This window comes from Nylanderia fulva, unplaced genomic scaffold (assembly GCF_048542155.1).
Source record: "Nylanderia fulva isolate GAGA-0341 unplaced genomic scaffold, ASM4854215v1 Scaffold1, whole genome shotgun sequence".
NCBI lineage: Eukaryota > Metazoa > Arthropoda > Insecta > Hymenoptera > Formicidae > Nylanderia > Nylanderia fulva.
Genome location: NW_028189192.1, coordinates 6,460,119 through 6,473,251, shown reverse-complemented (window position 1 = coordinate 6,473,251; position 13,133 = coordinate 6,460,119). Strand labels below are relative to the sequence as shown.

Sequence of the window (13,133 nt, the reverse complement as noted above, 5' to 3'; positions counted from 1 at the left end):
AACTCACGGGGCACATACTAATTGCACACTTTAATTTTAGTTTTGTTTATATATTGCGTAAAATATATTTATATAAATAGCCTGTTTTCTTGTCTTTTTCTTTTTTTATAGAAAATGTTAATTAAAATTAATTTATGATTAATATATTAATAAATTAATATATAATGAAGCAAAAAATTGTTATAACTTGTCCTTTGATAAGTGGCATATGGATGGTACATGCAAGTAATGTATATTTATTATATTGGACAAATTATTATTATTATTTTTAAAATTATTAATTATAAGAATATTAAATGAGGAAGAGAGAGGAGAAGGATTTACGTATACACACACATGTATTACACATATGAAAATATGCTAAACAACTCATTACTAAGCTCATACTAAACAACACATTTTGTCAAAAATAGATGTGTATGTTATATAAATAAATAATGTATCTGTCTTAAAACTTACCTTTTTGTCATTTTAAATATACAAAAATGATGAAATTAAATAAAATATTGTCCTCTTAAGCTAAAATGTATGACTTATTACATTAAATTTGTTTTAAAAATATTTATTTGCTTCATTTAAAATAAAGCGTTTCTTTAAAGCATTTTCTTTAAATATATTTATTTGTATAGCATGATATAGTCCCCCCTCGCTAAATATATAAATGGTCGATGTGAAACATCTCTTTTTTTAATATTTATATTATATATATATAGAATCTTAGACAATAAGTATAAACATTTTACATATGCTGTCATATATAACTGTCATATACACGTATATGAATATTACAACTTTGACGTTTTCTCTAAGCTTGAGTTGGGACTGTTGTTAAATGCAACGGATTTGGCAGTGACTTCACGCGCGCATATTATTTTTAATAATTAATAATGACTAAACAGAGTGACGCGTTAAGTGTATTAATTAAAAAGCTGTACAAAACATTAATTACTAATTCAATTGACTGATGTTCTAACATTATAGCACCATAACGTCCATAAGGAACTACGCACTAAGGCAGGCTTGTTGCAAAATATCTGTTAAGAACTCATATTGCTTTATCTTTATATTGCCACTATATATATCAAACAAAAAAAACAGGCAGTGATAAATTGCAAATAAGTCAAACTTAAATCTTCTCGGACAGACGTAAACATATCTTAACAAATTTAAATAGCTCATATGTATTATGGAGGTTGATTAGATCTACGGAAGTAGATTACTACTGTGAGATTGGATAAGTAATGATTTTCTAAGTGCGTAAAATTGGTGCTAAGTTTAGCTAATGTTTTGTGTGGTGCAAATTATTGTGGTGATGTGGCCTTGATCGTGGTTGCCTAATTTGTGCGTTGCGTAATCGTGATCGACTGTGTGTAGTGGTCGAACTCTCTCTTTCCCTGAAAAGAATTTTAGTAATTAGGATGCTTGATGAGGTTCAAATGTGCACTGACAATGAGATTAGTACCTATATTCCAATTATAGTCGAATCTGTTAGTTTGTCAAAAGTGTAAAGATTCATTTATAGAAAATAATATGTATTATGATTGTTGTCTAGACAGGACTTTCTGTGTGTTTTATTTCGGAATATTACAATTTCAGAATAATACGAGAAATATTTATTTATGTAAAATTTATTTTTATTGTATAACAATAATTTATTTTTAAGTGTATAACAATAATTTAGTATTTTGCAAATTTTAAAACTAAGAAATTTATTTATTAATTTTGAAAAATTAATTTTACAAGATATGTCCTATTAATTTTTCTTAATCCTCTCATTTTTGTTGTATGCAAGCTATATGCAAATAATTTTATTTAAAGAAACTCAAAGTACGAAATACATAAGATGCAATCACCATGACAATATGTTCAATCCTGGGCGCTTGTAACATCGATCAAAAGTGATTTATTAAAAAGTAATGCGTGCACGTGCGTTCAATAGAATGAGTGTACTCACTTTCTATAAGCTTTTGGAGTTTGGTACGCAAGAAAAGCTCTGTCGTCATGAAAAGCTGGATCGTGAATGTTCACCGAATGCTCGCATCGTGATCCTGTCTTTCCGATCGGACAATAACAATCGAAGCCCATATTCTTGTCGACGCATTTACCTTCTCCGCATGCACCTATTATTACACAATTTGTTTACTGTAAATATTGTTTAAAAATGTCAGACACATGTATAAATTTGGAAACAGTAAAACACTAAATATTTCTGTTATTATAACAAATCGATTAATTGATATTTAAACGATATGCAATTGTTATATAATTAATTATGATGAAAAAATTACTTATTATAGTTAATAATAAATTATACGATTTTTTTTGTTATGTACTACTTTATAGCTTCAATTAATAAAACGTAATATGTATATAACTTAACAAACAAGTTAAATATACACTTATTTATTATTACTATTTTACTTTATTATTATTTATTATATACAAAGTTATCGTCGTTTAAAATTTGATTTTTCCAAATTTTAAGTGTACCGCTTGTTTTTGGAGTGAGTGTATATATAAATTAATTAACAAATCAAATTAACTTTTATACCTGGATAACAGGATTGTCCGGCGTAATCGCAGTGTTTGCCGCCGAAACCAGTTCGACACAGGCATGTATAGCCGTTCTTCGTGGTCGTTTCCTGACATACACCGCCGTTGGAACAAGGATTTTCGGCGCAAGTCTCGCAGCTCGTGATTCCCACACTCTCCGTTTGATCGCCGATCAGATCAACCTGCTTCTCTCCGAGAACTAATCGGCTGATGCATCCGACGAAACCCGTTGTTACTTCGAGTTGTTCGTTGATCTTACTGTAGCTCAAAGTATTAGGTAGTCCGCCGATGTACAGGGGGATCTTTGAGATCCAGTCCTTGACGTCTGCCTTCTGCGACCACCTTGTAAGTGCTCTCGCCGTCTACCACCATTGTTGCTTCTTTTCGATTGCGTTGGATCTTAATGGTATGCCAGTCGCTCAGGGTATGAGGTTTATCCGTGTGAACAATAGCTGCTCCGGATCCGAGATTGAATCTATCAAGACATTCAATGTACATATATATATATATATATATATATATATATGTATATATATAATACACATGTGTATATCGAAATTAGTATATATCAAATTTAAAACAGTTTCTATCCATATAATTGGAAAGCAATGTTCAATTTTTAACGTTCAAGTTTTAAATTATTTCTAGAATTAGTCTAAAATTTAATTATTCCAAAAAATATATTCTAAAAAATATATTCTAAAAATTATTTTTTTATTAAATAATTATTTAACTGAGCTAAATTTTATTTAGGTAAATTTTATACTCGTCAAAAAAATTTGATAATTAAAATATATACTAATAATATAATAACTTATGAATGTTCTCTATATATGTATGTATATTATAAAATTTTTTATTTACTTAAATTGCGGATATCCGTTAATTAGAGATAAAGCAATGTAGTCACTGTCGTTGGTCCTTTGTTGACTGGACTCGTCGTTGTATAATAGGATGCCGTCATAACTTTCTGGTTTAAAGGAGATTTCGATATTAAATTTAAGATAGGAGTCGGATAAAGGCGGAAGAGCGATGTAGCTTTCAGGTGCCTGACTAAAATTAGGCACTACTCCTGTTACGACCAGCACCGTAGGAACTTCTACTTGCGCTTGTCCGTTATATCCAACGCAAATATATGTTCCAGCATCTTCAGCCTTTACGTTAGTCAGCTTTAATTTGTTCTACATAAAATAAAAAATACATGAAATACATATCACAATAATTTTTGCAAGATATATATATTTTTCTTTGCTAATATATATTTATTTATTATTGATTCAGAATTCGTTTAAGATTTAACTAGATTCCAGAGGTATATTTTTATATATATATATATATATATATATATATATATATATATATATATTGCATACCTCCAAAATTTGGTTATCACGTGGTAAAAATCCATTAAGTTTGTTCCAGTGATATTGTATCGGTGGATCGAGATCGATACGACAATCCATTTCTAAGCTCGACCCGTACGGTGCAAATTTCGTTTCAATCGCTGGTTCATCATGAATTCCACCTGATTGTGAGTATAATAATGGAGAATTAGAAAAATCCTTGTTTACAGCGAGATATTCACAATAAAACCGCTATTTTTATCAATTTACTTACGTGAAGCATACGTAAAATTTTAGTAAGCATAGGAAAAAAATAGATAACATTAATTAGATTAATAGATATAACGTTAATATAATAGATAGTATTAACAGATATATGTTAAAAAAAATATATATAATATGTTAAATATTCTATTATTGTCGTATTTGTTCCGTACATATGTATATTGTTGTCGTACATATTTATTAATAATTACCATGGACAATCAAATTGAAGTCCTTTTCGAATGTACCCTCGGGCGTGTTTACTATGCATCTGTAGGATCCACTATCGCTGACAGCTACATTAGTCAGCCTCAGAACAGAACCGTATTCTTGGGCGTTTGTTGGTAGGCTCACATGATTTGGTCTTGACCAGTGATAACGTGGGCTTCGTCCAGTGGATGTGCAATGTATATCAACTGTGTCACCGATGTTTACTGGGTCTTGAGAAGCCTCGACACTTATTGAAGGCACGGTAGTAGCTAGAAAAGAAATAAATATTTTGGCTACACGTTACGATTAATTGTAAAATCAGAAAAATTGTCTACATACTTTGTTTTTTACACAGCGGATATTACTGTGTTTTAAAAAACAAATAAATGACAATTTTGTATGTGATCGATGTTTAAAATAAATTACGAGATTTGTTTGCTGTATTTTTTTATTTTATATCTACGTTTCTAAACTTTTCATATTATTCAATATTAAAAAAATACATAAATAAAAAGAAATAAGAAAATTTACATTCCTCCCTTATAAAAAAAGCCATATTAAGTCGAATCTCGAAAGTCTCGAAGTATTCTTGCCTCTTTTCCGTAATGCTGATAGGCTCCCCATTATTAGAACTCTTTGAAAGAGCATTGTACAATACATGTCCAGAAATACGCGAGAATTGTTTAATAAAAAGCAAAACTGTCGTAATACAAACAATAGCTCACAATAATCTCGAAAATACCAGTACCATTTTCGATAAAATAATTGTTTAAATAAATTTTCTAATTATTTCAGTTATCAGAACTCTTTGGAAGAGCAAATTCCTTATGTTTTAATGTTTAACAGTGATAATTAATTTTTTCTAATCATAGAATTTACTCCTATAACTTACTTTTTGTCGTGTGTTTTTTCAAGTTTTTTGTACTATTGAAATATATAAGTAATGTATTTTTAATAAGTTCTAAAGTATTAAATGTTAATATAAAACCAAGGAATGGCGCGTTTTCGTTGTTCTCAGTAAAATAAATTATTTCTTGTTAAAGTAACAATAAAGAGCAAAAAAATATTACACAAACTATTCAAAATGATTTCTTTAAGAAATATCGAGTCACAGATAATAACATGATAATATCAACTATAAAATCTAAAGTATAGAAACTTAACATTTATTTATAAGTAAATTTTTAGCACTGACAAGGATGAGATACGCATTGCATATAATACCTTTGGCATAATTGAATAAAAAAAAATGACTGACCAGAACTTGTATAAAACACATACATACATATTTTAATATTTTATTGTACTTATATCTTATCTGTTATTTAAATTTCGATCACTATAGTGAAAAAATTTATTGGTAATAGTTATCAAATATATTTAGTTGTAAATTTAAATTGAATATTTGATAATTATTACCATACTTGATAATAATTACTAAATCTTTTGACTATAGCCAAAAGTTCCTTACAAAAAAGAACTGTAAGAATACGAAAAAAATACTAGTATACCAATAATATAATTATTGAAGAACTATTATTATATCAGTAATTTTTTTGTATTCTTATAGATTTTTTTTTTGCGTACGGGGTATATTTTAATTCGTATCATTTCCTTGTAGTTTTGTACATTAAGCAAGAATATAAAGAACAGTTCACTACAAGTAGAAGAACTACAAGACGTCACATGACACATATATCTCAAAACAAACCGCGTCGTCTTTGAAGATATTGGCGATAGCGCACGTTGCGACAGAAGCGTTCGTCAGTACCATCGTTGCACTGAACATAGCCGTCGCAAAAGTATTCCATTGGAATGCATTGTAGACTTCTGCATTCATACTCCCAATGCCTGCACTGCGATCGGTACACTGGCATGCAATCCGCAAGCAAATTAACAACTAAATCATAACGCGAGCCTTATAAAAAAACCTAAACTTGTAAAGACGTTCTCGTGGAACCACGTTTACTCTACCATATGTGCTATCTCATTATTAATATAGCCCAAATAATTCAAAAATTCAAAGAGCATTTAAAGGATCATCTTTTTAAACATTCTTTAAACATATTTTGCCAATTATATTGTTTGGGAACAATCTGATATGCGCTTGTTAATTATATGAGCGATGCTTTGAATTATTATATATTGTATATAAAGTAGAAGATTTTTTTAATATATAACCCGTGATTATACATATAGAAAAATATACATATTATTATTTACTATTTAAATTTTCTGTAATTCTCTGCTAATTGTATTTTTTTCATTAAGATAAACGTGAAAGTAGAGAGCCGGTTGCATATTAAACGAGAAATTGAAATCTTTAAATAGTTTAAATAGTCCATTTAAAATATTGAAAAATGTCACTAAAAAATCAAATATACTATTGTTGAAAAATCACGCAGAAATAGCAAAGAAAATATCTTGTAAAAATAAGCAATTTGTGATTTTAATCATTTCAGGATTACGATTCAAAAAATGTGTTTGCTAAGATTTTTTTCTATTACAAAATCCCGAAAGATTAAAGGCAAAATAAAGATTTCTTAACAGGCAAAACATTCTTTAGCATAAATATGAAGTGCATTTTGATCTTTGATAGATGCATTCAAATAGAAGCAAGGATCTGTGACGCTGAAACAACAGAGTTTATAATGAGAAACAGAATGAAACTTACGAGATACGTTGAAATTAATATAATCACTGGATACACCACGACTGGTCTGGGCTTGACAAATGTATCTTCCACTATCTTCCGGTTTCACTTGCGTCAACTCCAAGTAATCTTCTCCGAATTGCGCGGTGCTCGGCAAGGTTTGTCCCTCTCGACTCCAATGAATTATCGCACGGTCGCGGACCACGCAACGTAAACGTACAGAATTGCCAGCATGTGTCACCACGTCTCTTTGTTCAGCACGAACTTCTGAGTCATCGTAAGAATGTTCTGCAAATTGCGTAAACAATTTATAATGTATAAGATTGCTTTTTTTCGAACAATTTTTAAATATTTAATAAATGCATAATATTTCTTCATATACTATACTAGGTTTAAATATATTAACTGATTCTAATTATTTTCTACTGACCATTGACTAAAACTTCAGCTACCGCCTCCGCTGTTCCTGCTCCATTCGTCGCTTTGCACACGTATTTGCCGGCATCGGAATAGGTGATACCGTGGAATTGGAGGATACCACGGCTTTGCGATACCGAATACGGTAACGGGCGTCCTATAGCATCCCATTCTATATGCAAAGGTTCGTCTCCTGTGGCGGTGCAAATGATGGATGGATTTTCTCCGGGTCCCACTGTCTGACGCGTGGGATTCAATTCGATTCTTGGCGGAGCTAGAAGAAATTGAACGAAATAAATAATTGTTTGAATTAATTCATTAATTTTGAATTTATAAAATACACAAAAATTTAGAATAATAAGCTTTTTATATTGTAGATTCATTTATTTTAGAAATTCAAATCCTATAATTTATATTTATATTAATGCGATATATTTTTTATACTTACATATAATTTCAAGATGGGATTTCGCCCTGAAGAGCACGGTACCGGCGGGATCCAAGCCTAAACAGATATATTCTCCGGCTGCGTTTCTGTCAACAGTCGGAATGCTTAATACTCCATTATGCACCGTGCTGCCTTCCGGTAGGGAACGATGATCGCTCCTCTTCCAGTCCAGATAGATGTGATCTCCATCGGGTCCGAAGACCTGACAACGCATTTCCACCTTACCACCGTTCGGGATTCTCAAATAATCTTTGGGAATTAACACTCCTTGTTGATTCGGTTCTCTCTGTAAAATATGTTTCAACATTAAAAGCGATTAAAAAATATTATTAGAGTATCGAGACTGAAGATGTGCGTAGAATACGCACATTATCAGGCTGTTGTCGATCATCGCATGGAATATCGCCTCTATCGCCAGTGCAAGGAACATCATCGTCATCCTCGATGCGTATTTGAATACGCTCTTCGGCTATTCCTACGGCGTTCGTGGCCTGGCAAGTGTAAGATCCTTCGTCGTCGGGTGAAACGGAGAATATCTCATATACAGCACTCAGTGGAGTAGCCGCTGTTTTGCTATATGTGTCACTGTAAATAACAATGTTTTTCAAATTTTATATAACATTCTAATAGCAATCACAGTTAAAATCAAAGTATAATTTTTAGATTTAATTTTTAAACATTATAAACTTGTTGCTGTTTGAGCTGCAAGATTATACATTTGATAAAATATAAAAATTTACAAATTAAAAACTTAATTATATATCCACAAGCTACACGACGATTTTAAAACATTTTAAATTCACAATATCGCATAAAAATGTTAAAGTCAACTTACTGTATAGTTACTCCGTGCACGTATTTGCTCCAAGCTACGTTAGGCTGCGGATAACCACTCGCGCTGCACATTAAACGGACTTGACTTCCGCGTTTCACTTGTAAAATGCCGTGTTTCGGAGTAATGGTGATTACAGGCAGAGACTGGACCTCGATGTGCGCGATAACCGATGTCGAGCCGACTTCGTTCGACGCGGAGCAGATATAGGCGCCGTCGTCGTTCACCGTGATGTTCGACAGTCGAAGTAGTCCGCCAGGAAGCTGTTCGATATTGGAAGCGAACGGTCGACCATCCTGACGGGACCAGTGCAACTCGGGCACAGGGAAGCCAGCCTTTGCGCGACATTGAAGATCGGCCGAGCCGCCAAGGATGACCGTTTGAACGTCTTGAGGATACAGTTCTAAGACCGGAGCTTCGCGAGCTGTAATAAACAATTCGTTTTTCATTGGACATTTTTTTCTATGACTTTAGCGCTTTCTCAAATTAATTGGTTTATACTATAGAAACTTACGTTCAACTTCGATGATGGCACTGGCCTCGTGACTGCCTGTTGAACTAGTAACCCTGCAGATATAGACCCCTCGATCGGCGACCTGGGCGTTAACGATCCTAAGTGTGTCTCCTACTTGTTGCACGCGCGAACTCATCGTTTCTGTGTACTTGCTCCATTTCACCTGTACACCTGGTTCTCCACTGGTGATGCAACGCACCTCGGCAATCGTGCCTTGTGACACTTCTTGCCGTTCGGGTCTGACTTTAATCGATGGTAGCTCTCTACGAGGAATTATCGTTATCCTAGCGGTGGTGCTCGTTTCTGTTCCGTATTGATTTGTCGCAGTACACACGTATATGCCGGAATCGTTCGGACTAGGATTGGTGATGGTTAAGACTCCCCCCTGTTGATTGGCTGTATAAGGCAGCGGTAATCCGCCGGATCTTGTCCAAGTGACATTCGCATGCTGAGTTGGTGTACAAATTAATCTGACAACATCATTGATAGTTCCGGACCATTCGGATGGAGTCACGGTTGGCGGTACACTTTGAGATGGCGGCTTATTAGGATTGTCTACACGAAAATAATGTAAAAGCCATAATTAAAATTACAGGAATAATTTTACATGAGTACTAGCAATTTAATAATTTTCATAATATGCATGGTAACTTGAGATTCATCAATATTCTGAAGTATGAAATGCATGATTAGATCGTACCTTGAACATACAAGATGGTCGTCTTCTCATCTATACCAACACTGTTTCTAGCAATGCACTTATACTCGGTTGCATCGTTCTTCGATGCGGCTGGAAGATTCCATACACCATTGTAGAATGTCGCTTCCGGACTCATGCTTCCGTGAACTCGAATCCAATCTAATTGAGGTGGCGGATTACCAGTAGCTTCGCAGCGGAATTCGACTGGTTCACCTTCTCTCACTTGTTGATACGGTGGAGTTATAGCAATTCTTGGTTCCACCGGATTAGCTCCTTAAATAAAATGTATATAAAGTTATAATCTGTTTTATGAATAATTTAATACAATTATGATTTGTACCTGGTATTTCCAGCAAGTGTTTTGGAAATGCTGCATTTAGTACAATACAAAAGAATATAAGAATATATGAGAATATATGAGAATTAAATAGTATCTAATATTTTATAATTTATTTAAAAATTTAAATACTTTCTTTAACTCGATTTCGAAAAACTATATGTAATATAATTGAATCATTTTACGTTATACCTCCAACAGTTAGAGTGACTTTCTTTCGTCCGATGTTTATTCCATCGCTCACTTGACAAACGTATATGCCGCTATCAGATACTTTTACGTCTCTAATGACTAACAGTCCATTCGAGTCGTCCACGCTTCTATCAAGTGGCAATTGACCATCTTCTTTCTCCCATCTAATATTTACCGAATCCTATTTTCCGTAATAGAAAAAAATTTAATAAATAATAAAATAAAAAAAGAATAAAATAAAATAAGAATCAATGAAAGACTTACGCTATCCTTTGATCTGCCCGCGCAATGATATCTGACAGTGTTTCCGGTGTGAACAATCTGGAATTCTGGTTCTTGAACATAAACTATAATCCTCGGTGGAGGTATTGAACCAGGTGTAGTAGTTGGTTGCGTTTCTCCAACTAAGAAAAATAAAAGTAAAATTAATTCTAAGATAAATGGAATTATTTCAGAAAAACATAAAATTGCAGCAAATTTAGCACGATGCATTTAAATGATACGAGATAAAGAATAATAACAGAGAGACGAACATTATTAAATCTACAATTTTATGTACATAACATTGTAGTGAATGTATAATATTTCTCCATGACATAGAGAGACAAATGACACCATCACATTTTGACAAAATATCATAATGTTATTTCGAAGAATGATTACTTGTTATTAATTGCTACGAAAGCATATATTTTATACATCGATATGTATAGCACGTAATACGTTCATGATACCATATACCAAGATCAAATTAAGCTTTTGTCGGCAAATTCTAATTCTATGAAGAACTACAGAACTATGACAAGGACTATAGATTCAAGGAAATTCCTTCACCGGATTCGGTGACGATCTACGATGGTAATCTACGATGATTTTGAGCAACAACGCAGTTGCAAAGCGATGATTTGCACTCTCATTGAGCTGTAAATCATCGATGGACGGACAAGATACGAAAGCTTTCGCTATGTAGTCCGTCAAACCTGGCGTAATCGATGTCACGATCTTGACTAATTCTTTGCCATGGTAAGTCACGATGTGACACTCGACATTGCAAGCAGTGTGTTCCACGTGGACGAACCATTTACGGACAGCTCCTTTTTCTGTCTTGATTATAGATCCGGGTTTGCTAGTTCTCGCAGTTACGGGAAACCCGTTAAGTGACGATAATTTAAAATAGATGTAAAATGTGTCTGGATAGTCATAGTTGCACGTAAATTGGATCGTAGAGTATGGTTCAACTTCGCCTTTCATAGGCATTAGGCTTACCATGAGCTCACCTGATCAACGTTTCATTACTAATTATTTTTTAAACAGACTTAACAAGTTATTTCTCTTCATTAATCCAAATAAAAAAATTCTACTCTTATATTCACATAAAATTATTGAAATATAAGATGACTCGCGATTATTTTAATTTTTCTTGTTAAAAGTAATTTAAGTTTAGAAATTTAATCTAATTATATAGATATAATATGATAAGATTTATCAAAAATAATTACAATATTTATTTTACGCGTTTTATATGTTCATTTTTAAAGCAATAATAACGTGATAAAAATAAAATAATGAAGAGGGGTAATTTTTTATTTTTTATACGATAATTCAAGCTTAAGAAAACGCTATTACTTACCGACGACATTGTCTTGACAATATTGTCCGGTGTATCCTGGCAGGCAGTGACATTTGACTTGACCGGATCTGCTGATCTCGCAGCTCTCCTCATTCTTGTTGCATGGACAAAGATTGCACGCGCCTAGATAACTCACGGATCGGTCGCTGGTATCTCTGTAATAGCCGCGTGTGCAAATTTCGCAAGAAGTTCCTGTGTAACCAGTCGGACAGCGGCAGGCTTCGATTTGAGTTGCTCGTCGGTTTCCGGTTAGATTTTCCACGGCTGTATCCAAGCTGATGTCACTTATGTATGTTGCAGTCATACGCTCGCTGTGGGATGCGCGGACCAAGATAGCCTCCAGATTCGAGAGAACGATCATGAGATCCGTCCTGGAAGCGCTCCGTGGTCCTTCGGTGGTTAATCGTTTCCATTCGTGTTCTTTCAATGGAACGGAGTAAGTCTGAAAAATATATATATATATACCTGTATATTGTCTTCGATCGCATATAATCGTAAAATATTCGAATTTATTCTGTATTATACGTATAAAACTTGGTGCATTATTCAGATAATCAAAGAGAGGAGAATGTTGCAAATTAGTTTTCTATTTGAAAACTGTATGGGAAACATGTTTAAGAATTCTTAAAGATTCAAAATATATTTTGCCATTAAATTTTATTAATAAAATATCATCGATAAAATTACAAAACGTCGGGTAAATTTACGTACCAGTGGATTATCGAGTTGAAGCTCCGTTGGATTTGTCCAGAACAATGTGATGCCATTGCCGATCAAGAGAATATCTTGATCTTTATAACTCTGAGCGCCAGGATACGCAGTGATATGCTGCGTCAGAGTCAAGTTTCCACCGTAACTCTTCACTTTGTTTCCGGTGAAAACACTCGGCAGCGACCAGAACAATCTACGACTTCTACTATCCGGATAGCGATAACCGATTTCGTTCATTGCCACATTCAACTCGAAACCGTCATCGATTATGTCGCGTCTAGTCCTGCATAAAAGCCCGAGAGTCGTATTACATTTTCAGATTCAAATTT

At 33.3% G+C, this 13,133-nt stretch overlaps 1 protein-coding gene across 1 annotated transcript in view; it reads right to left on the bottom strand.

Annotated features, from left to right (window-relative positions):
- Positions 1-546: 546 nt before the first annotated feature.
- Positions 547-13,133, bottom strand: part of trol (terribly reduced optic lobes) — a 141,359-nt gene continuing 128,772 nt past the window's right edge. The window contains 20 exon segments of the mRNA XM_085480898.1: positions 547-1,394; positions 1,955-2,120; positions 2,552-2,852; positions 2,854-3,028; positions 3,418-3,734; positions 3,927-4,078; positions 4,373-4,639; positions 6,082-6,240; positions 7,045-7,311; positions 7,454-7,714; positions 7,889-8,174; positions 8,257-8,473; positions 8,724-9,144; positions 9,235-9,789; positions 9,935-10,207; positions 10,464-10,644; positions 10,728-10,867; positions 11,444-11,740; positions 12,094-12,535; positions 12,805-13,087. Coding sequence (XP_085337024.1) covers positions 1,280-1,394; positions 1,955-2,120; positions 2,552-2,852; positions 2,854-3,028; positions 3,418-3,734; positions 3,927-4,078; positions 4,373-4,639; positions 6,082-6,240; positions 7,045-7,311; positions 7,454-7,714; positions 7,889-8,174; positions 8,257-8,473; positions 8,724-9,144; positions 9,235-9,789; positions 9,935-10,207; positions 10,464-10,644; positions 10,728-10,867; positions 11,444-11,740; positions 12,094-12,535; positions 12,805-13,087 — 5,275 coding nt within the window. The 3' untranslated portion in view covers positions 547-1,279.